Here is a 24,877-nt window from a genome sequence, read left to right as displayed (position 1 = left end):
AAGAAAACAGACTTTACCATGAAGATCCTCAGTGTGGATCAGTATAATATCAGCCTGATGTCTGCAGTTTAGTGTCAGCACAACTTTCACATCATATTCATCTCAGCACAACTAAAACATGCTGACTGACCTCAGAGTTTCAAGTTTACATCCTGGACTCTCCAGGAAACCACACAGATGCTTCACTCCTGGATCCTGCAGCTTGTTGTTGTCGCTCAGCACCAGCACTCTCAGATGGGAGGGGTTGGACTTCAGTGCTGCTGCCAGATAATCACAGCTGATCTCTGACAAACCACAGCTCTCCAATCTGTATAAAGAATGAAAGATGTAAGTTTATTAGACAAAGAGCTTGAAATCATTCAGTGTTTCATCATCTGTTCAGAGCTGAAGAAGGTTCAGAATGTAGAAGTTTAGAAAATGGAAACTCCAAACAGCTGAAGCCAACAGGAAGCAGCTTCAAACAAACACAACAAGAGAAAAAACTCTGAATGTTTCACATTAAAGTCGAACATTTCTAACAAGAGTGTTTTAAAGACAGCGTCACTGATGATCATCTTCTGCCCAGTAAAACTTTGGTTTTCCTCATGTGAGTGTTAATGATGCACAAAGACTGTGAGTGCAAAGAGGGAGCGAGGAGGATGACAGAGAGATGGTACAGGAGCATCAAGAACCCGGCGAGGAAATGAGCAGAAGGACTTTGGAGCCTGTTGGATTGAAGCTTTCACAGAGACATGTTTGACTGGACACCACCAGGACAGACTTTTAATCCCAGGATTTGGATGAGCTTTCTGTCTTTATGGTCACAAATGATGCTGTAACTCTGTGACTGTCCTGGAACTGTCAGCAGTGTGGTTACGTCCTTTTGACCTGAGTTTCCACAGCTCTTATAACAGCAGTGTACATTCAGACTGAGACACGCTTCAGTCTGTATGGACCTGTTTCTGTAGCTGCCACCATCATTCTACATGTTTGTACATCAGCTTATCAAATCCTGTCTGCTGTCTTCATTTATTACTCTTCACCTGCTTCACTGTCACTGTGTGGGCGGAGCTGCCTGAGCCCCACCCACACAGACACAGCTCCTCTCTAGAGTTAAACTTCTGCTTCATCTCCGCCTCTTTTCTTCATCCTCCACCTCTCTTTTCTCTTCTTCAGTGTTCTGCAGCCACAGAGTCTCACAGCCGTTACCACACCCATACCAGAGCAGCTAGCATTACCCAGCATGCCGTGCAGCAGTGTCAGTTTGTAAATGTGCAAGAATTCCTGCTCCAAACTGTTTCCCAGAGTGCTGTGTGCCGTGACCTTTGACCTGCTAAAGGCAGTCAGCTGTGGATTAGTCATTGTTGTGTCTGATACTTAGAACTGTGAGGAAGAAGCTACACAGTTAATCAGGGTCCCCTCTCTCTGAATCAGGAAAGGTGGGCAGGCCGCGTGTGGGCCGCGGGCCATACGTTGAGTATCACTGTTTGAAATGTGAACATTGTTCTGCTGCAGTCAATGGACTAAACCAGAGAAGAAGAAAACAGACTTTACCATGAAGATCCTCAGTGTGGATCAGTATAATATCAGCCTGATGTCTGCAGTTTAGTGTCAGCACAACTTTCACATCATATTCATCTCAGCACAACTAAAACATGCTGACTGACCTCAGAGTTTCAAGTTTACATCCTGGACTCTCCAGGAAACCACACAGATGCTTCACTCCTGGATCCTGCAGCTTGTAGTTGTTGGTCGAAAACCAGGAGTAGTCATTACTCAGGTCCAGCTGTCTCAGATGGGAGGGGTTGGACTTCAGTGCTGCTGCCAGATAATCACACCTGATCTCTGACAAACCACAGAGACTCAATCTGTATAAAGAATGAAAGATGTAAGTTTATTAGACAAAGTGCTTGAAATCATTCAGTGTTTCATCATCTGTTCAGAGCTGAAGAAGGTTCAGAATGTAGAAGTTTAGAAAATGGAAACTCCAAACAGCTGAAGCCAACAGGAAGCAGCTTCAAACAAACACAACAAGAGAAAAAACTCTGAATGTTTCACATTAAAGTCGTACATTTCTCATAAAAACAGGACAAAGACTTGAAAAAGTTGTGTTTTTCCTTCCAGGAACCACATGGCTTCACTTTTAAAGGTGAAGTGTGACAGAAATGGACATATTTGAAGTCCAACACCTTTTTCCAGTCACATTATTAAAGCAGACAAACTACAAGCTCATTTTCATTCCAACAAGTCATCTTCTGACCTGGACTAACAACACTGGTCTCTATGTGCAGCTGGCTGTGAGACCAGTGCTCAGGGAGCGTCTACAAAGTGCAACACTGAAAGAACATCACACACTCATTTGCTTCCAGCACTTTCACACAAACATCTACTGTCATTATTGTCACCAAACTCTGTGGATCCTTTATTGCAAATTCAAATGGGATCAAATGGTCAGACAAAAGAGGGTTATGAGGAAATATGATGAAATGTTGTGTATTAGCAGCAACTTATTGAATCTTTTTCCTCAGAAACCAAACAAAATGATTGACAAACATGTTTTTACAAACTCAGTGTTGGACTTGGATCAGCAGGATAAGCTGATGTTTAAAGGCATTTGAGTCTCGCTGTATGAGAGTCCAGTTCTTACTCAATATTTATGGATGATGTTCTTTCAGTGTTGCACTTTGTAGACGCTCCCTGAGCCTCACAGCCAGCTGCACATGGACCAGCTGACATTACCCAGCATTAGAGGCGGCTGTAAAAAATTCATGTTCCCATTTAAATGGTTTTAATTTGAATAAAACGATGTTGATTCATTCAATCCTGAATCGATGTTTAATATAAATGTATTTTGCCAGAATCTCAGGTTAAAGCTCACAAACTATTTCAACAAGCAGCAAACAGATAAAACAGTAAATGAGAGCAGCTAAACACACAAAGATGGAAACACAGAGCGTGGATCGTTCACTCGACGGCACGTACACGGACACGCCGTCGGGGCTGAAAGTGGACAGCTCACAGATCCTGAAGCTGCAGGTTTCATCTGTCTCCAACCAAAACTGAGTGAAGCAGCAGCAAAAGAAGATCCAAACTCTGCTTCACGTTTGATCAATATGCTCATGAATTCTCTCTGACTTTGGCTGTTCCTGCCTGCACAGCTCTCTCTCTCTCAGTGTACTCCAAGAACAGCTTCAAACATCTGTTTCTGCATCATTCACTGTTTATTAGCCACCAGTCTGCTGTTGTGTTCAGTGCTGTCGGCCTCTGACAGTAAAGCCTCATTTCTGCTGTTCCATGGAAACTTTTTAAAATGATGACAGATTACAAACTCTCAGCTGTGTCTGTAATCAAACCTCTGTAACTTTGCTTCACTTCAGCAGCATCAGCTCATGTTCACATGTTGATTCATGGTTTGCTTCAGTTTTTGATCGACTGCAGAATATTTTGAAGGTTATCTGCTATAAAAAGCCAGAAGAGGAAAATCTGCTTCATGTGTTTCTGTTTGATCCTCAGTGACTTTGACACAAAGGCCTCTGCTGTGATGATCACACCTCTGATCAAGTCTCACAGTGTCACAACTGATAAATGATCAGAGTTAGAATATTTCTGACTGTCTGCTGTGTGCCGTGACCTTTGACCTGCTAAAGACAGTCAGCTGTGGATTATTCATTGTTGTGTCTGATACTTAGAACTGTGAGGAAGAAGCTACACAGTTAATCAGGGTCCCCTCTCTCTGAATCAGGAAAGGTGGGCAGGCCGCGTGTGGGCCGCGGGCCATACGTTGAGCATCACTGTTTGAAATGTGAACATTGTTCTGCTGCAGTCAATGGACTAAACCAGAGAAGAAGAAAACAGACTTTACCATGAAGATCCTCAGTGTGGATCAGTATAATATCAGCCTGATGTCTGCAGTTTAGTGTCAGCACAACTTTCACATCATATTCATCTCAGCACAACTAAAACATGCTGACTGACCTCAGAGTTTCAAATCGACATCTTGGATTCTCCAGGAAATCACACAGATGCTTCACTCCTGTATCCTTCAGGTTGCTGTAGGTTCCACTCAGGTCCACCTCTGTGGGATACGAGGGGTTGGACTTCAGTGCTGCTGCCAGATAATCAAGGCCAATATCTGACAAACCACAGTCCTTCAATCTGTATAAAGAATGAAAGATGTAAGTTTATTAGACAAAGTGCTTGAAATCATTCAGTGTTTCATCATCTGTTCAGAGCTGAAGAAGGTTCAGAATGTAGAAGTTTAGAAAATGGAAACTCCAAACAGCTGAAGCCAACAGGAAGCAGCTTCAAACAAACACAACAAGAGAAAAAACTCTGAATGTTTCACATTAAAGTCGTACATTTCTCATAAAAACAGGACAAAGACTTGAAAAAGTCGTGTTTTTCCTTCCAGGAACCACATGGCTTCACTTTTAAAGGTGAAGTGTGACAGAAATGGACATATTTGAAGTCCAACACCTTTTTCCAGTCACATTATTAAAGCAGACAAACTACAAGCTCATTTTCATTCCAACAAGTCATCTTCTGACCTGGACTAACAACACTGGTCTCTATGTGCAGCTGGCTGTGAGACCAGTGCTCAGGGAGCGTCTACAAAGTGCAACACTGAAAGAACATCACACACTCATTTGCTTCCAGCACTTTCACACAAACATCTACTGTCATTATTGTCACCAAACTCTGTGGATCCTTTATTGCAAATTCAAATGGGATCAAATGGTCAGACAAAAGAGGGTTATGAGGAAATATGATGAAATGTTGTATATTAGCAGCAACTTATTGAATCTTTTTCCTCAGAAACCAAACAAAATGATTGACAAACATGTTTTTACAAACTCAGTGTTGGACTTGGATCAGCAGGATAAGCTGATGTTTAAAGGCATTTGAGTCTCGCTGTATGAGAGTCCAGTTATTACTCAATATTTATGGATGATGTTCTTTCAGTGTTGCACTTTGTAGACGCTCCCTGAGCCTCACAGCCAGCTGCACATGGACCAGCTGACATTACCCAGCATTAGAGGCGGCTGTAAAAAATTCATGTTCCCATTTAAATGGTTTTAATTTGAATAAAACGATGTTGATTCATTCAATCCTGAATCGATGTTTAATATAAATGTATTTTGCCAGAATCTCAGGTTAAAGCTCACAAACTATTTCAACAAGCAGCAAACAGCTAAAACAGTAAATGAGAGCAGCTAAACACACAAAGATGGAAACACAGAGCGTGGATCGTTCACTCGACGGCACGTACACGGACACGCCGTCGGGGCTGAAAGTGGACAGCTCACAGATCCTGAAGCTGCAGGTTTCATCTGTCTCCAACCAAAACTGAGTGAAGCAGCAGCAAAAGAAGATCCAAACTCTGCTTCACGTTTGATCAACATGCTCATGAATTCTCTCTGACTTTGGCTGTTCCTGCCTGCACAGCTCTCTCTCTCTCAGTGTACTCCAAGAACAGCTTCAAACATCTGTTTCTGCATCATTCACTGTTTATTAGCCACCAGTCTGCTGTTGTGTTCAGTGCTGTCGGCCTCTGACAGTAAAGCCTCATTTCTGCTGTTCCATGGAAACTTTTTAAAATGATGACAGATTACAAACTCTCAGCTGTGTCTGTAATCAAACCTCTGTAACTTTGCTTCACTTCAGCAGCATCAGCTCATGTTCACATGTTGCTTCATGGTTTGCTTCAGTTTTTGATCGACTGCAGAATATTTTGAAGGTTATCTGCTATAAAAAGCCAGAAGAGGAAAATCTGCTTCATGTGTTTCTGTTTGATCCTCAGTGACTTTGACACAAAGGCCTCTGCTGTGATGATCACACCTCTGATCAAGTCTCACAGTGTCACAACTGATAAATGATCAGAGTTAGAATATTTCTGACTGTCTGCTGTGTGCCGTGACCTTTGACCTGCTAAAGACAGTCAGCTGTGGATTATTCATTGTTGTGTCTGATACTTAGAACTGTGAGGAAGAAGCTACACAGTTAATCAGGGTCCCCTCTCTCTGAATCAGGAAAGGTGGGCAGGCCGCGTGTGGGCCGCGGGCCATACGTTGAGTATCACTGTTTGAAATGTGAACATTGTTCTGCTGCAGTCAATGGACTAAACCAGAGAAGAAGAAAACAGACTTTACCATGAAGATCCTCAGTGTGGATCAGTATAATATCAGCCTGATGTCTGCAGTTTAGTGTCAGCACAACTTTCACATCATATTCATCTCAGCACAACTAAAACATGCTGACTGACCTCAGAGTTTCAAGTTTACATCCTGGACTCTCCAGGAAACCACACAGATGCTTCACTCCTGGATCCTGCAGCTTGTTGTTGTTCTTAGTCGAAGACCAGGAGGAGTCATTACCCAGGTCCAGCTGTCTCAGATGGGAGGGGTTGGACTTCAGTGCTGCTGCCAGATAATCACAGCTGATCTCTGACAAACCACAGCTCTCCAATCTGTATAAAGAATGAAAGATGTAAGTTTATTAGACAAAGTGCTTGAAATCATTCAGTGTTTCATCATCTGTTCAGAGCTGAAGAAGGTTCAGAATGTAGAAGTTTAGAAAATGGAAACTCCAAACAGCTGAAGCCAACAGGAAGCAGCTTCAAACAAACACAACAAGAGAAAAAACTCTGAATGTTTCACATTAAAGTCGTACATTTCTCATAAAAACAGGACAAAGACTTGAAAAAGTCGTGTTTTTCCTTCCAGGAACCACATGGCTTCACTTTTAAAGGTGAAGTGTGACAGAAATGGACATATTTGAAGTCCAACACCTTTTTCCAGTCACATTATTAAAGCAGACAAACTACAAGCTCATTTTCATTCCAACAAGTCATCTTCTGACCTGGACTAACAACACTGGTCTCTATGTGCAGCTGGCTGTGAGACCAGTGCTCAGGGAGCGTCTACAAAGTGCAACACTGAAAGAACATCACACACTCATTTGCTTCCAGCACTTTCACACAAACATCTACTGTCATTATTGTCACCAAACTCTGTGGATCCTTTATTGCAAATTCAAATGGGATCAAATGGTCAGACAAAAGAGGGTTATGAGGAAATATGATGAAATGTTGTGTATTAGCAGCAACTTATTGAATCATTTTCCTCAGAAACCAAACAAAATGATTGACAAACATGTTTTTACAAACTCAGTGTTGGACTTGGATCAGCAGGATAAGCTGATGTTTAAAGGCATTTGAGTCTCGCTGTATGAGAGTCCAGTTCTTACTCAATATTTATGGATGATGTTCTTTCAGTGTTGCACTTTGTAGACGCTCCCTGAGCCTCACAGCCAGCTGCACATGGACCAGCTGACATTACCCAGCATTAGAGGCGGCTGTAAAAAATTCATGTTCCCATTTAAATGGTTTTAATTTGAATAAAACGATGTTGATTCATTCAATCCTGAATCGATGTTTAATATAAATGTATTTTGCCAGAATCTCAGGTTAAAGCTCACAAACTATTTCAACAAGCAGCAAACAGATAAAACAGTAAATGAGAGCAGCTAAACACACAAAGATGGAAACACAGAGCGTGGATCGTTCACTCCACGGCACGTACACGGACACGCCGTCGGGGCTGAAAGTGGACAGCTCACAGATCCTGAAGCTGCAGGTTTCATCTGTCTCCAACCAAAACTGAGTGAAGCAGCAGCAAAAGAAGATCCAAACTCTGCTTCACGTTTGATCAATATGCTCATGAATTCTCTCTGACTTTGGCTGTTCCTGCCTGCACAGCTCTCTCTCTCTCAGTGTACTCCAAGAACAGCTTCAAACATCTGTTTCTGCATCATTCACTGTTTATTAGCCACCAGTCTGCTGTTGTGTAATAATGAAAGAAGTCGATGCTTCAGTGCGTTGAATTGTGTTACACAAAGAAAAGCAAAGTTTTCACGTTGTTCAGGCAGAATCGAGCGTTGAAGAATGAATTCACACGTCAATAAACATTTTCATCAGCACAAGCAGGACAATGAAAGCAGGAAATACCCCAAACTGCCATTTCTCATTCTACAACTTCAACAACTGCACATGAATTATACTTCATACACAGACCCACAGTCTCTGATTGCTCTGAAATCTCACTGACAGCCAATAGAAATAAAGAAAAGTCAAGACTGACAGTCTCTGTGGGGTTAGGCAGTGAACTGCTCACGCTGCGTTCAAGTGCATCACAAACTATTGGAATTGGATCCAACTTTGTGAAGCAGATTTCTTCTCAGCTGCTGTTTTGAACATTTCCTCATGAACTGTATTAAACTCTGTAAATGAACTGAGAACTATTTCTACATTTGAAACTATGGATTCATTTTCCCGTTCACTTCTGTACGTTAGTGTATAAATGAATGTTAGACTGGGCTCCATGGAAACACTTGGACTGGTCTCAGCTGCCTTCTTTCTGTAGTCCTTTCTCTTCTCCAGCTTCTGTTTGAAATCCTCTCACAGAGCCCGAAACCTGCTTTGCTGTCATGTTTGGGCCTGTGTTCCTCTGCTTTAACACAAACCTCACCACAGCAGCTGTGTGGGTCGTCTCTGTAGCAGCCAGATCAGCTTCTGATACATGAACATCGTCACAGCTCCTAACTTCACCTTTATTAGCTTTGACATTCATGTCTTTCTTTTCCCTCTCTCTGTTTCCACACAAGCTCAAAGTCTCTGCAGCCTGAAATATAGAAACACAACAACAGCTGCAGTCAGTGAACTCACCTCAGAGTCTCCAGTCGACAGTTTGGACTCTCCAGTCCAGCACACAGAAGCTTCACTGCTGAATCCTGCAGCTTGTTGTTACTAATGTCCAGCTCTGTCAGATGGGAGGGGATGGACTTCAGGGCCGAGGCCACAACTTCACAGTGAGTCTCTGAGAGTCCACAGTCAGCCAGTCTGAGATTACAGAAAATATAAAATATGTTATTATAAAAGCAGAAAGTCTGCATTATAAACACAGACTGAATGTATATGAAGACAAAACAGAGTGAGGTCATAATCTGATGAACATCTGCTCTTCACATCTGTGCTTCAGCTCCTCTTACTGTGTTTGACATGACACAACGATTGAGTCTCTCTCAGACCTGCAGACTTTTAATGAGAATCTTTGTTTGGCTTTAATCTGCAGATGAAGGAGGAAGATGGTGTCACATTTAGGCTTCCATAATGTCCACAGTCTGTCAGTGAGATCTGATCCAGAGTCAGAGTGAAGACGCACATTTGGACTGTTTCCTGTCTTGAATCCAGAACATTTTGAATGAGTTCAGCTCAGTGAAGAGTTCCAGCTGGAAAGATGATCTCTGTTTGCTACCTGCTGCTGTCAGGTACGACTGTTCACGTCCACACGCAGGAAAAATCTGCTGACTGTCACCAAACGGAGCAGAAATCTCATCACTGGACAATAATGATGAATGAACTCAGAGCTGCTGATATCACATCTGATTTCAGGGGAACTAAACTAAAAAGGGACAAATAGAAACAACCATCATGACTCTGTTTGACCTTCAGATCAGAAACTATGGTTCAGAACAGCAGCAGGATTTCAGGCACTGTCACATCCTCAACATCCATATTCCAAATGCTCTTCCTGACAGGACACTCTTTGTTCCCACTCAGGGAGTTTCCATGTGTACAAATCATTTCTGAATCTCAGTAGACTGGGAGGTTTTTCCATCTCATGAATCTCTTTCCTAACATCAAACTAGATAAATCAAACAAAGGAACTGGAGTCTGTCTAATTTCTGACCCCAGTAAAGTTTGTACTGGGATACCCCGACATACTCTCTCTCCATCTGCTCCCACAGCCTCATATTCACAGCTGGCCCTTCTCTCAGCATCCACACTCAGGGTGGGGGCGGGGTCAACACCAGTCAAAACCATTGCTTTGGCCTTATGGCCATTTTATTAGTGTTCGTTTCTGAGTAACAAGCAGGACTACGCACAGGTGTTTGGACATGTGTGGACCCGACCTACACTTAAACTTCTTAAATCCTCTGTTTCTGTGTCACCAGCTACACTTTTAATATTAATGTATTCACTCCGACATTTTTGGGGAGCGGTCAGAGCTCGTACACTGCAGACAAACATGTCTCCCAGCACACAGCTGACTGTCAACTCTCTGAGATTGGATATGATTCATTTAGATTATATCTGTAAGGTGAAGTTTATCTCGGTGTTTATTTGTTCCTGAGGAAGTCAGCTCGGCTCAGATTAAACTTTAATAACTGAACAATTTTAATGAACCTTAACGCCTCCCTGGAGCATATATGGAACTGAATCAGTCACTTTTCTTTATTTCCTGATGTTCATATGTGACATACATGTTTTAACCATTAATCTGGAATTAAACTGACATTTAATATATTTTAAGGAGGAAAGAGAAATTTCACCAGAGGATGTTGATGCTGTTCATGGAGACTGAAGACAGAATGATTTATCTGTCTTAATATTTCTGCTGCTCTTTCCTCTGGTGTAAAAATATTTTAACTGTTGGTTTTAATTCAAAATCAATGGTTAAAATGTTAAAATACCAACAAACTTGTGGCGTTAGTGTTGATATTCTGTGAGTTACTTAAAGAGATCACACAGGTACAGGACATATTTTATGTTCAGGTTTATGCATGTTTGCGGTGAGATGTGCATGTAGTGGGCTGTTATGTTGTAAACTGTGTGGATGTGTTTGGGAACAGAAAGATTATTTTACTGCATAAAACGGCGCTGATCAGCTGTTTCTGCCGCTGACACACTCGGCCGGTGAACCACCTGACTCACACAGGCTCTCCTCCTCCACAGTCCTCGTTTATGAAGAGCTTTACAAACACAACATCACGGCTAACAGCTGGATTCTCCCGTTTCAGTGCCAAACAGCCACTTCCTGCTACAGACAGTAAAGTGGACAGTTCGGCGCTAAACATGTTTTTAAAACTTGAAGCTCTTATTTGTTAAAGCCAGCTTCACAGACAGATCTGTGTCAGTGTTTTAGAGCAGGGCTCAGTGGTGTAAACCAGCCTTTATATGTGTTTCATCTCCATTTTTACATTAAACTGAACCAAAACACTGAAACCTTCACCTGATATGTCTGTGTAGGTTCTCATCATACAGTCATGGTAATCTAAGGAGCCTGGAAAGAAAAGTGACTTCTTTAAGTTTCTTGAAGACGTTTCATCTCTCGAAACCTCTGCTGATAATCACCCACACCCTTTTTCACAGCTTGGCTCATGTGATGAGCCACATGATCAATAGTTGGTCAATGACCTCTTAAGGGACACTCCCACTAGGATTAAAATCTGGGACTCTCCACTTTTTGGTTTTAGAAGTGAAGAAGCTGAATGTTCGGATTAAACATCTTCAAGAAACTTAAAGCAGTGCACTCGCTTTTCTTTCTAAGCGGCCTTTCTTAGATCACCTGATATAACCTGAGTAAATTATGTCGAGTGTCAGCGGGGTTTGAAAACTCTGCGGCATGACCCGGGTGTTGCTGGTGGCATCATGAGCTTAGACCCCTCAGTCAGCTCGGTCTGAAGTCATCGTCAGCACTAACAGGCACAAATAGGCTCTAACGTGACAAACTGACCCGACATTTAAAGAGTGCCCACTACAGTCTCAGCTAAAACATATTAAAATGTGCAACGCCAAGGACTGTACACTGGACTCCATTTCAGTGCAAAATAATAAAACAAAGTAAATCCATCCAATCTCCTCTGCCTGTCCTTATCATCAATAAAAACAATTAATAAAACAGAAAATCATAGAAACAGTCATCTTTGTTATTGCATCATCACACATCAGTTCCCAGTAACTAGTCAGAATGAGACGTTGTTTTCATCTTTCTCACACTCATCTCACTCCCCGGTCACAACAGGTGGTGACTTTAACAGGTGTTACAACCTGGCTCAAAGCTGCAAAAGAGGGCGGAGACTGAAAACAGAGACTGGTTTCATTTTGAAGTACTTAATAACCTCGGCTAAAGATGAAAACAGACAGCGTGACAGGGTCTGACAACGAGTGGTGGCGTCGTCCTAGCCGACCTCGGCAGTTATTCACACGCCATGACCAAAAACTCCTGCAGTGTGACAGCAGACAGAGGAGGAGTCACAGAGGAGCGTAACAGCTGTGACAGATGCAACAGGAGGACGAGCTCCAACAGTAAACACACTGAAGACAGGAAAGCAGTCACGAGTGATGTTGGTCCTGTTTTTATCTCCACTAAAACCTCTCTAACGTCACATGTAACAGAACACAGACACGTCTGATTATCAGGGACCACGACCCACATCTTTGCCTCACTATGTTTATAAGAAGAGACTGAAAATAATGATTCTCCCAACACATCACCAACACTTTTATGGCAAACAGATAATAGTGAGTGACAAGAGGTGAACTGTTTCATATGCAGTTATCAGGGTAAATACATTTAAACCAAAGACACTGGAAGAGTAAAGGAAAGGAACTGAAGGTGACAATTCAAGAAGCTCAACAGAAGTCAAATGTAACATGATCAAGATTCCCTGTTAAAAACAGATATGTATAGTATAATAGTAGACTATACTAATAATAGTGTATAGTATAGTAGTATACTATATGAAGTCTACATCGCCACGTCCTTAAAATTCAGCGAAATTAAGGACGCATTTGAGGGCCGCATTTTGAGCAGCGACCTTCGTCCCGTCGCTGTGATGTAATCGGCCTTAAAATGCGTCCTTTAAGGCTGCAGACCCTGAATTGGGATACAGCCAGAGTCTCGTCTCTGTTTTCACAGAGGATGTGGTTCTGTTGGCTTCATCAGGTGATGGCCTCCAGCTCACAGTGGAGCTGTTCTCAGCAGAGTGTGAAGCCGTGTGAATGAGGATCAGCATCATGGTCCTCAGCTGGGAAAGGGTGGAGTGCCCACTCTGGCTCAGAGACGTTCCTGCCCCAGGTGGAGGAGTCTGAGTATCTCAGGGTCGTGTAAAGAAGGGGGAGGGGAGCAGGAATCAACAGACAGACTGTTGCTGCGGTAACAGTGAGGTGGACGCTGTACCGGTCTGTCGTGGTGAAGAGAGAGAGAACTGAGCGTGACAGCGAAGCTCTAAATTTACCGGTCGATCTACGTCCCTGCCCTCACCTATGGTCACGAGCTGTGGGCAGTGACTGGAAGAACCAGATCGTGGTTACAAGTGGGGCAAATAAATTTTCTCTGAAGGGTAGCTGGTGTCTCCCTTGGAGACGGGGTGAGGAGAATCCTCTTCACAAAAACTAATCAAGTGAACAAGACTCTCCAGGAGGTAAACATTTAAATATCCAAGTCCACCATAAAGAGAAAACTGCATGAAGGGAAACACAGATGGTGCATTACAATTCACTGCATGTGTTTTACATGAAGAATGGAGGATATACCGTCCACTTTCACTCTGTCTTTAGCAGCAAGTGGCTCTTTGTTGTTTGGCTAGCTGCACTGAAACAGGAGAATCCAGCTGTTAGCCGTAATGTTGGTGTTTGTAAAGCACTTTATAACCAAGGACTGTGTTTTTAATTTAAAGATTAAACTATTAACTGACACTGATCAATGATGTAATGATCACATCTGGACTCACCGAGCCTTTCTGCAGTTCCTCACAGCTGGAATCAGTCTCAGTCGTCCCTCCTTTGAAGCTTTGTACTTCTGCAGGTCAAACTCATCCAGAACCTCCTCTGACATCTGCAGCATGAAGGCCAGAGCTGAGCAGTGGATCATAGAGAGGTCCTTTGACCTTTGCTTTGACTTCAGGAACTCTTGGATCTCCTGATGTACTGAGAGGTCGTTCATCTCCATCAGACAGTGGAAGATGTTGATGCTTCTGTCAGGAGAGGATTTAAACTTCTTGTTATTCTTCAGGTTCTTGATGACTCTCTGGATGGTTTCTGGACTGTTCTCTGTCTGACCCAGCAGACCTCCTAAGAGTCTCTGGTTGGACTCCAGACAGAGGCCATGAAGGAAGCGGACAAACAGGTCCAGGTGGCCATTTTTACTCTGGAGGGATTTCTCCGTGGCTCGTTTAAGGAAATCATCCAGAGATGACTCTTTGTATTTTTTTCCCAGGAAGTCCTTCAGCACCTCTGACTTCCTGTTGGTGAAACAGTGGAACATGTAGACTGCAGCCAGAAACTCCTGGATGCTCAGATGAACAAAGCAGTAGACTGGTTTCTGGAAGATCACACACTCTCTTTTGAAGATCTCTGTACAAACTCCTGAGTACACCGAGGCCTCTGTCACATCCAGACCACACTGCTCCAGGTCTTCTTGGTAGAACATGATGTTTCCTTTCTCCAGATGTTCAAACGCCAGCCTCCCCAGCTTCAGAAGAACTTCCCTGTCAGCCTCCGTCAGCTCCTGTGGACTCGTCTCATGTCCCTCGTGGTACTTGTTCTTCTTCCTCTTTGTCTGAACCAGCAGGAAGTGTGAGTACATGTCAGTCAGGGTCTTGGGCAGCTCTCCTCTCTGCTCTGTAGTCAACATGTGCTCCAGAACTGTAGCAGTGATCCAGCAGAAGACTGGGATTCTACACATGATGTGGAGGCTCCTGGATGTCTTCATGTGGGAGATGATTCTGCTGGACAGCTCTTCATCACTGAATCTCCTCCTGAAGTACTCCTCCTTCTGGGCGTCAGTGAAGCCTCGTACTTCTGTTAGCCTGTCAACACATGTAGGAGGGATCTGATTGGCTGCTGCAGGTCGGGAAGTTATCCAGACGAGAGCCGAGGGAAGCAGATTCCCCTGGATGAGGTTTGTCAGCAGCTGGCTGACTGATGACTTCTGTGTGACATCAGACAGCAGCTTCCTGTTGGTGAAATCCAATGAAAGTCTGCTTTCATCCAGGCCGTCAAAGATGAACAAAAGCTGAGAGACAGCCAGCTTCTCTGCTGTGACCTTCTCTAATGTTGGATGGAAAACATGGAGCAGCTCCAGAAGACTGTACTGCTCCTCTCTGATCAGGTTCAGCTCCCTGAATGAAAGCAGAACCACCACACTGACATGTTGGTTCTCCAAGCCCTCTGCCCAGTCCAGAGTGAACTTCTGCACTGAGAAGGTTTTTCCAACACCAGCCACGCCGTTGGTCAGAACCACTCTGATGGGTCTCTGTTGGTCAGGTAAGGCTTTAAAGATGTCCTGGCACCTGATTGGAGTGTCATGGAGGGCGTCCATCTTGGAAGCTGTCTCCAGCTGCCTCACCTCATGTTGGCTATGAACCTCTTCACTCTGTCCCTCTGTGATGTAGAGCTCAGTGTAGATCCTGTTGAGGAGGGTTCTACTTCCTGTTTCATCACTTCCTTCAGTCACACGTTCACATCTCCTCCTCAGACTGATCTTATGTTCATCTAAAACCTCCTGCAGACCAACATCTGCTGAAAGAAAGAAAAACAGACAGAAAACTCTTCAATGTCTGAACAACAACAAGAAGTCCAGTTTTCAGAAATGAGTCCATCAGCAGACAGATGTTCAGTCTTACTTTGTACACAGCTGCTCTGACTGGCTGTCTGCAGTCCAGCTCTGCTTCTGGATCTTTCTCCACACTGGGGACAGGACCAGTCTCCTGATGAAGCAGACTGGTCCCAGTATGAGGAGATGCACTGTCTGCAGAACCAGTGTCCACAGCTGGTAGAGACTGGATCCTTCAGGACGTCCTGACACAAAGCACAGCAGGACAGCTGCTCCTCCTCACAGACACCACTCCTCTTCCTCTTCCTCACTCTGTGAACACATTTCTTTATCACTAAAATCATTGACTGTCAGTGACAAACATCCAGATTTGATGACACTGTGCAGAAGCTCTGATGGTCACAGAGAAAAGTCAAAGTGGAGAAACTTGTGTTTGAGTTCAGAATCCAAGTTTCCTTTGCTGTTCCTGCCTGTCTTATTAAACACAGAGTGATCAGCCTACAAACTCCACAGTAAAAGCCTTCATCACAGAGCCAATCAGGCAGAAGCTTCTGCACCATCAGGACACAAACAGAGAGGAGCTTCTATCCTCAGACCATCCAAGTCCTAAATCAGAACATGCTCCCCTCATAGCATCACCATCAGGGTTTAAACAGGACCTTACATCATGTTCTTGTCTCACTGTCATATTTCAGATCATACCTGATTCATTATGACGTCACACGCTGCTACACTGATCCTGCTGCTTCATTACTGCTGATATTACTCTGCTCACTCTGTTCAGTTACTCTCTTTACATCACTTTGCTCATTTGCTTTGTTCTGCTTGCACTGCTCTGTCAGTACATGCTGTGCTAATGTGGCACAAAGCACTTTAACATTACATCTGCACAATGTTTCATTATTTCATTTAATGATTGTTTCTAATGTTTTGTCCAGTCACAGGAGCAGCTCAGCACATTTCACTGTGTTGTACGTGTATGACGATGCCTGTGACAAATAAACAGCCTCGGACTCTTCAATCTTCTGCATTTCTTTGGAGATCAGCTCAGTGGCCTGTTGAGACCATCTTTCTATTTCTGATGACTCAGTTCAGATTATTATCCTGATACTTTCTTTTAAAATGTGATGAAATCATTTATCTGATGTTCTGACACAAATACACCAAAACAATCCCAAACAGCATAAACCACCACGTTACACACAGTGTAATAAAAATACAGGCAACTACAAATAAAAACACTTTAAAAATATAAACTAAAATTACAAAGTGGTCACAGAATTTCAAACACCCGTAAATGAGTCAGCAGCTCTCTTACATGGTCAGCTGAGCTCCATGATTGAAGAACATTGTTGCTGCAGGTTCATGACTGAAGTCTGGAGGAAGTATGTCTTTGGAGCAGTCACTCCTCACAGACACACAGCTGGATGCTGGAGACTGTGACCTCTGACCTCTGCAAACACAAACACATCACATGAATTACTGATTAATCTCTGTTTAAAATCTTTTAAGCAGCTGCAAACACACAAACTGGATGATGTGATGGTTTCTGTCAGTAATAGTTGTCTCAGATTAGAGTACAGACGGCTGCAGAGACGTTCACAGCAACAGAGAAGAAATCATTACCTTGGATTGCATTACTACTACGATTGATACTAGCATTACCGTACCCGGACCACCATTAGGAATCATTTATGATGTCACTGGTAGAACATTTATAGAAACAACCTTTGAACTCTGAGTCAGCAGCTCTCTTACATGGTCAGCTGAGCTCCATGATTGAAGAACATTGTTGGTGCAGGTTCATGACTGAAGTTTACAGGTCTGTCTTTGGAGCAGTCACTCCTCAAAGACACACAGCTGGATACTGGAGACTGTGACCTCTGACCTCTGCAAACACAACCACATTGCATTCATTTCACATCAATTAGTACACCACAAAAGGCATGCAAGAAACACAGTATGAAGGCAAACTTCTGGCTTCAATAACATTCAACAGGTCAGGTGGAAACTTTTCTCAGATCTGAAAGATGAAAAATAGATATTTGCAAAATTCTGCCTAAATATGTATTTTACCTGGTTAATGTGTGTGGCGGGGCGTGGTCTGCAGCGCCGCTGCAGGGGAGGCGGACGCACCTGAGCGGCAATCACGCCTTGCCGCCTTAACGTCTGTGCTGTTGTGTTGGTGTGTGTCGGGCTGTGAGCTGCAAAGCTACAGCCGGCTGTGTGCGTACAGCAACCGTGTGTGAAAAGTGGTCAATAAAGAGAAGCTGAAAAGCGAGTTCATGCAAACATCGTCGGGTCTGCCGTGATATGTTTACAACGGGACTTCTGCTCCTGAACCTCTGCGCACAGCGTCTGCAGGTCGGGGCTGTACGAAGTCACTTTCATCTTTACAGGACTGTAAGCTGTCGTCTGTGAGGCGTGAGCGGTGTTTGTTTTTAACGTAGTTCACGGTGGAGAACAGCTGCTGACATAATGTGGATCCGAAGATCCATAATTGGCCTACCTGGGGCTGAAAGTCTCGATAAATGCACGGCGTTTCGGCGGGTACACCGGCTTCCGCGAGTGTGACGCTTATTTGAACGATCAAAAAATAATAAAATATAATTTTCTTTTTATATTTCAATATCACAATAATCTTCCAATTTAGAACTACAAGTTAAAAAAGAACATAAATAAAATACACTTCAGCTAAATACTTCTAATTTATTTTCCCAAACCACGAGGAGCCGCACTGTAAGGACTAAAGAGCCGCAGGTTGCCGACCCCTGCATTACTGTTAGTCAATGTTGCAACTGAACTGAAAAACAAAAGATTTTGGTCCAAAGAAACAAAGTCACTATTAATACAACACAACCCCCCCCAAAAAGAGCCATGTAGACCCCGGGCTCTATGGGTCTTGTGCTCGGAGCTTGTTCCTGTGCTGCCATGATTAGTGCCTCTGTGCTGTCTTTCAGTCCAGCTTTGTTCAGCCACTGGTAGGATTTCTGGATGTCAGCCACTTCCTCTGCCTGCTGGTGGTGCAAACTGTGTTGTTCTGAGTTTCATTGGACGTCTTTGTCCAAAGCACCAGACAAAGGGCAAAGTAGATGCATTTGCATCAGCAGGAAAATACACCCCAAACTAGCATCATCATTATACAACTTTAACAACTGCCACTAAATGATACTTCATACACAGACCAGTGTTAGGTTAAGTTATGATGTCACTGGCAGAACATTTATAGAAACAACCTTTGAACTCTGAGTCAGCAGCTCTCTTACATGGTCAGCTGAGCTCCATGATTGAAGAACATTGTTGCTGCAGGTTCATTACTGAAGTTTGGAGGAAGTATTTCTTTGGACCAGTCACTCCTCACAGACACACAGCTGGATGCTGGAGACTGTGACCTCTGACCTCTGCAAACACAAACATCAATAACTGATCAGTTCTCTCTGACAGCCATATGATCAGCTGATCCCTCTGTGATATTGTGTCTGCCTCATAACGCTGACAGGTCAGCCAATCATCAGCCAGTTTTTCTGTCTCTGAATGAACTCAGTTTGTTCTCAGCTCTTCTCTGATTCTGCTGCACTGACTTCACTTAAACTTACAGAGTTCAGATCTTAGCAAGAAAACAAGTCAATAAAAATCAAACTCAGATCAAACAGTTTGAACCAATCACAGATCAATGATTCTGTCATGGTTATGTTGAAATGACTAATAAAGTTAGTAGTGTTCTTACATTATTGCTGCAGGTCCATGACTGTAAGGTGGAGGTGTTTGTGTAACCCCGTCACTCCTCACAGACACACAGCTGGATGCTGCAGATGCTGCTCCGTCCTCTTCCTCCATCTTCTTGATGTCAGGGTGGAGTTAGTCTGAGAGGTAAACACACACACTCAGAGGTGCTGTTGTACTGGAAGCATCACACTGACGGCTTTCTAATGTTGGAGCTTTGGCCCTAAAGTCCAAACCAGTTATTTTAGAGGCTCAAAGTCTTTAAAAAACACCAAAACCATCACATTATTTAATAAGTACATGATCAGGTGGATGAAGGGACTCAGTGTGTTTGGGATCATCATCATGGTGAGGAGCCCACATGTTACGGCTCCTTTGGAGAGAAGCTGAGGATCACTGCAGGAAGTGAGCTCATGAAACCAAACTGCTGTTTGTGAGCAGGATGACTCTGTTATTGGACCTGCTCTGTGTTCTACATATGATCAATACTTCAAATATCTGTAAACATCTCATCTTATATTTGTTGCACTTGGTCACATCTGTCTTTAAAAATAGATTTTTAATGTCACTGAGAGTTCTTTTCTACCTTTATTGATTTATTTTGGAATAAATTAAATATAAAGGTGCCAAAAACTGCCTGCAGCTTCAGCTCTGTGACAGGAAACTACTGTCAGGCTCAAAATGACTTCAGATTATTCATCACAGAGTGTTTATAGATCACAGGACACGTTACAGTTTCACTGTCGATGTTTTAGTTTAAAAAAAAATGCTGTGTTAAGGTCTTACTGTGAATCTGCACGCTCATTGGCTAATAACTTGAGACTGACAGGTGGTTATCCAATCAGCGTGCGGCCTCACACGGACATAAAACTCTTAAAGTTTGTTTCTGAAGGGATTTTCAGATCAGACCTGATGTTTCTGCCTACAGCCTGTTTACCGATATAATCGATACCAGATATCAGAGCAACAGAAACCTCGGTGATCAGGACGCCGGGACTGAGAACAGGAAGTGGCTCAAACAGTTTAAAGTCAGCCTGAAAGGAGTTTCTGTCGCCATTTTTTTTGTTGTGATAAGGGCGGGTCTTACTGTGAACCTGCGCGCTCATTGGCTAATAACTTGAGATTGACAAGTCGTTATCCAATGAGCGCGCGGCTTCTCCCAACATAAAGTAGTTTCCTTTGAAAAACCAAAGTCTGATTATTTTTGCCTCCACTGACGGAGCCTGTTGTTCCCGCCACAGAGACACAGTAATGTCAGAGCGGTGTTAACACTCACCTGCCTCAGCACAGCTCTCACTCTCCTCCTGCTCTCTCAGCTAAACTCACTTCCCCTCTACTTACAGGAAACCAGCGCTCAGAGGAGCCGACCGGCCTCACGTTTCACCCACAGACACGAACAGCGTGGAATTATTTTATGTCATAAGAAGAAACATATTCATGTTAACACTCACCTGCCTCAGCGCCACCTTCCTCCTCCTGCTGCTCTGAACGGAGGATCAACACTTTCACTTTCACTGCTCCTCCCTAAACACAGAGGATGCTGGGACTTGTAGTTTTTACCTTGTGTGATATTTATGGCTGTGACACTAAATCACAGCATGTAAACTTCCTGCAAACATGTCACAGGCGATAAAAGTTTCACATTAAAGGTGAAATTATTTTTCTGTCTCATGTTCAATAAACAGTGAGCTGGGAAAACTGAAGAACAGACTTCAGACGTTCCCTGCAGAGTTTCTGCTGCTCGGTCGTCTGCATGTTGCTGAGACTGAGCTGATGATGAAGCTGTGATGGGTTTATGGCACGTTTGGTTCTGGAGAAGAGTTTTACTGCCGGTGCAGGTGAAATGATCAGAGGTTACAGCCTCTGGTTAAAGTGGAGGCAGCGATCAGGACGGCTGAGCAGCAGAGGTCTCGAGGGTCCTAAAGTGTAAAAGCATCAGAATCAGAATCAGAAAGGGTTTTATTGCCAAATGTTGAGCAGGTTTACAACATTAGGAAATTGCTGCGGTGCTTCAGTGCAAACATACTGTCATAAATTACGCTTAAATAGACACGAAAATAAAAATAAGAATAAGAATTAAAAGTGCTAAGTAGATAGATATATACATGATATATACATGAGTGCAGGTGGTGATCAGTGCCAAACATGGAATGATGCAGTGAACACAGCGTAGGGTGTTAGTGGTGGGAACAGTCATACGGTTATTGTTCATGTGTCCGACAGCAGAGGGGAAGAAACTGTTCTTATGGCGAGAGGTTCTGGTGCGAATGGACCGGAGCCTCCTGCCTGAGGGGAGCAGGTCAAACAGACTGTGTCCAGGGTGAGAAGGGTCAGCTGAGATCCGAGCTGCACGCCCCAGTGTCCTGGAGGTGTACAGGTCCTGCAGAGATGGGAGTCTGCAGCCAATCACCTTCTCAGCAGAGCGCACAACACGCTGCAGTCTCTGTTTGTCCCTGATAGTGGCTCCAGCGTACCACACGGTGATGGAGGAGGTGAGGATGGACTCGATGATTGCAGTGTAGAATTGCATCATCGTCCGTGTTGGCAGGTTGAATTTCTTCAGCTGCCTCAGGAAGTACATCCTCTGCTGGGCTTTCTTAATGACGGAGGTGATGGTGGGCTCCCACTTCAGGTCCTGGGTGATGGTGGTACCCAGGAAGCGGAATGAGTCCACAGAGGTGATGGGGGTGTCAGACAGGATGATGGGGGGGAGTGGGGCTGTGTGCGTCCTGAAGTCCACAATAATCTCCACTGTCTTCTGGGCATTCAGCACCAGGTTGTTGTGGCTGCACCAGGACACCAGACGTTCAACCTCCCTCCTGTAGGCAGACTCATCCCCGTCCGAGATGAGTCCAATAACGGTGGTGTCATCAGTGTTAGTAACACAAAGATCACAGAATGGGATCATCCACACAACACTAACATCTAAATCCACGGCAGGAACTCTTCCAGTGTCCTGAAAAATCTGTGTGCACGATGCTGAGATTAAAATCTGTCTGCTCATCTTAATGCAATATTTTCTAAAGTCTGGTAGAAGTTTTACTGATTTCCAGTCCACTTAGCAGACGTGTGGATAGGTGCTGGGTTGTAGAGCAGACTGAAAGCTTTAAGTTCATCCTCTGATTAAAAACTCAGACCCACAGATACAGGAAGTATAATGCTGGTGTAAGACAGGAAACGGCAACACGGCAGCCATCTTTTTCCTCCCATGCTGACCAGTGTCCCAGCAGAAGCTGGGGTTTGTTAGATCCTGTTCGATCCAGAGGAAACAGGCTAAAAGAGTCGATCGGGGGGATCATGGTTTTATTATGTGCTCGTTATGATTGAAGCTCTGGTTGTGTGTTAGAGACAGAACCTGCAGATTCCTCCACTCTGCCTCCTCTTCTGCAGGAATCAGCCTCTTGGCTGGTTTTATTCACCAACGTGAATAAAATCATCAAACTAATCCAAGTTCATTGTGAAATGCCTGAAAATGGAGGAATAAATCTGTCAGTTACCGTATAAAGTTTGAGTTTGTCAGTGTTTTACACGGAGACGGTCGTCAGATGTTGAATGTTTAGCATGAATGTTCCACATCTGGAGAAACCTTCAAGATTAAAGCCAGTGAAAAGTGAAGAGTTTCTGCAGCAGCCGCACTTCCTGCAAATCTGTTCTTTCAAAATAAAGTGAAAAGTCTAAATTTATATTCACGACAGGTTTAAAGGTGAAGGTGGTCACATGGTTTTAGTGGAATGCCTACGTGGGCGCGTCTGAGTGATTTTGATTCAGATTCGTGCAGCGTGGAGCAGTAAACACTTGTTTTTGTTCATCTGGACTCATGAATGATTCCAGTTAGCACATTTCCAGCCAATGAAACGTAACTACAGATGAAGACAAACACATTTAAGCTGCCTGACTCTCGAGTGTGGGTGCGTGTTCCCATTTTCAGTCTGTTTTAGTTTTCAGTTTAGAGGAACGCTGCAAACTCACAAAAACTTCTTTCTTGTGAGGTTTTGTTGTCAGACTGATAAAAGCAGCAGCAGCTGGTGTTTGATGAGCAGACGTGTGTTTCCTGTTCTGTAATAATCAGCTTGTTACCATCACATAATGAACTCAGCCGTGACCAATGAGGCCGTCCTTGTGCGGTTCTCTGGCGCTGATTCTGACTGTGACCTTCACCTCTGCAGGGTCATGTTTGGGGCTTTTAGCATCTTTGTGTGTCGGTCAGATTTAATTCACTCTTGTTTTGAGGTTTTGTGCCTTTTTGTTTCATTCTTTGTGCGTTTATTTTATCTTTAAGCCTTTCAGGACTCGTGCTGTTGGCTTTTTCCTGGTGTGTTATTAGTATTTTTCATTTCTAAACTTATTCTAAAAGAAGGACCGATGGAACATTTATGTGAAAATAAACATGATCATTTAATGTTTTTGTCAATCACAGTGTTGGGACTAACGCGTTATTAAGTAACGTGTTACAGTAACTACGTTATTATTGTGGTAACGAGCACGGTAACTAGTTATTATGCTAAAATCAGGAACGCGTTACTCGTTACTGGGATTTAGATAGGCTCGTTACTCGTTACTTCGTGTGGTGGCTATCGCGGAGCTTCCACAGATTCAGTAACATTAGCAAGTGGTGGAAGCCAGCAGGTGGAGGAGGGAAAGGGGACTCAGAAGGAAAAGAGACCCGAGGCGGCCGCCGGTCCAAGTGTGAACTGAACTTCAGGTAAGAAGTTATGACCTGCAGTCTCTCTGGGTCAGATATAAACCAAGTTTAGGTGGAGTTTATTTTTGTTATTCTGACTTTTTCCGTACTGCATACTAGCTAGCATGACAGAGTTTCTATACAGCTGGGTGGGTGCTATGAAGTTAATGATGTTGAACTTTATTTTGTTCATAAGTTATTAGAATTGCCAACCGTCTCATCTGGTATTCAGAGAAAATATTACGCATTTCTTATTGAGGGAAAAGGAACAGTTAGTCCCGTAATTCAGCTACAATGAAAAAGGCACAAAGCTGGATTTATTCTGTGTCTTTGCTGCACAGCTGCCTCTTCTTCTTTCATTCTCCCCCTCCCTCTCCCGTTTCTACTTCAATCATGAAAACTGATCAATGATCAGCTGATCGTCTCTCTTGTTTGTTTATCTCCCACTTTGCATCAGAAAGAGGAAACCAGCGGAGTTCACGTTAAACAACAGCAGCACGTTTAAGCTTGATCAGCTGTTGTTAGAATTTATTTCATATTAATTTCTAGTATCAGCTGATGTTTGCTGGAGCCACAGCTGCAAAAAAACTGCTGGTCATGATGTCGGTTTGGTTATGTGGTGAGAGGGAAACATGAAGATGAAACCAGGAGACGTCCTTACTGAATCATCAGAGCTGAACAGTGATGGAGAAACAGGTTTACCTTTTAGGTGACATGAATGAGTTGAAGGGAAGTTATGAACTGTTTCTGAGAGACAAATAACACCAGGATCCTTTTTTAGGTAGCTGACAGCTGGTAACTGTGCAGGGGCAGCTCTAGCAAAGTTTTGCCAGGGGGGCCAGGTAGGGCATTAACAGGGAGAGGGGGGCACAAGGAAATACTTTTCTTTCTTATTCTCATTTAAAGTGTCTCGCTTTTAAAAAATAATTATCTGAATCTTACAACAAACGACTGATAGATTGATGCATATACACCATCAAGACAGTGAGCATCACTGTCACAACAGCGTTTGTTTTCATTCAAAGGCTTTAGGATTTTTGCTATAATGGTGGGCCGGTCTCTAGTCAAAATGCCCGGGCCAATTTTCTGTCCCAGTCCA

The 24,877-nt window shown here is 43.5% G+C and overlaps 1 protein-coding gene across 6 annotated transcripts in view; it reads right to left on the bottom strand.

Annotated features, from left to right (window-relative positions):
- LOC147302735 (protein NLRC3-like) overlaps positions 1-24,877 on the bottom strand; it is a 330,634-nt gene that overhangs the window by 239,313 nt on the left and 66,444 nt on the right. Inside the window, exons 1-8 of one of the 6 annotated variants that reach the window (XM_086284382.1) lie at positions 19,168-19,211; positions 18,641-18,745; positions 17,133-17,264; positions 16,693-16,827; positions 15,445-15,680; positions 13,552-15,340; positions 8,702-8,875; positions 6,242-6,445 (exon numbers count right to left, since the gene is read on the bottom strand). In XM_086284382.1, coding sequence (XP_086140508.1) covers positions 6,242-6,445; positions 8,702-8,875; positions 13,552-15,340; positions 15,445-15,680; positions 16,693-16,827; positions 17,133-17,264; positions 18,641-18,745; positions 19,168-19,211 — 2,819 coding nt within the window. Of the gene's footprint in view, positions 1-111; positions 308-3,935; positions 4,135-6,222; positions 6,446-8,701; positions 8,876-13,551; positions 15,341-15,444; positions 15,719-16,692; positions 16,828-17,132; positions 17,265-18,640; positions 18,776-19,101; positions 19,212-24,877 lie in introns of those variants that run through there. The other 5 variants (XM_086284380.1, XM_086284384.1, XM_086284378.1 and 2 more) reach the window with 5 other exon arrangements.

The sequence above is a fragment of the Aulonocara sp. 'chitande type north' Nkhata Bay genome, linkage group LG23, assembly GCF_057382095.1.
Source record: "Aulonocara sp. 'chitande type north' Nkhata Bay isolate Kocher_YH1m ecotype deep benthic linkage group LG23, A_spYH_male_GT1.1, whole genome shotgun sequence".
Taxonomy (NCBI): Eukaryota; Metazoa; Chordata; class Actinopteri; order Cichliformes; family Cichlidae; genus Aulonocara; species Aulonocara sp. 'chitande type north' Nkhata Bay.
Note: the sequence above shows the minus strand (reverse complement) of the source record. Positions and strands in the feature narration are given on the sequence as shown.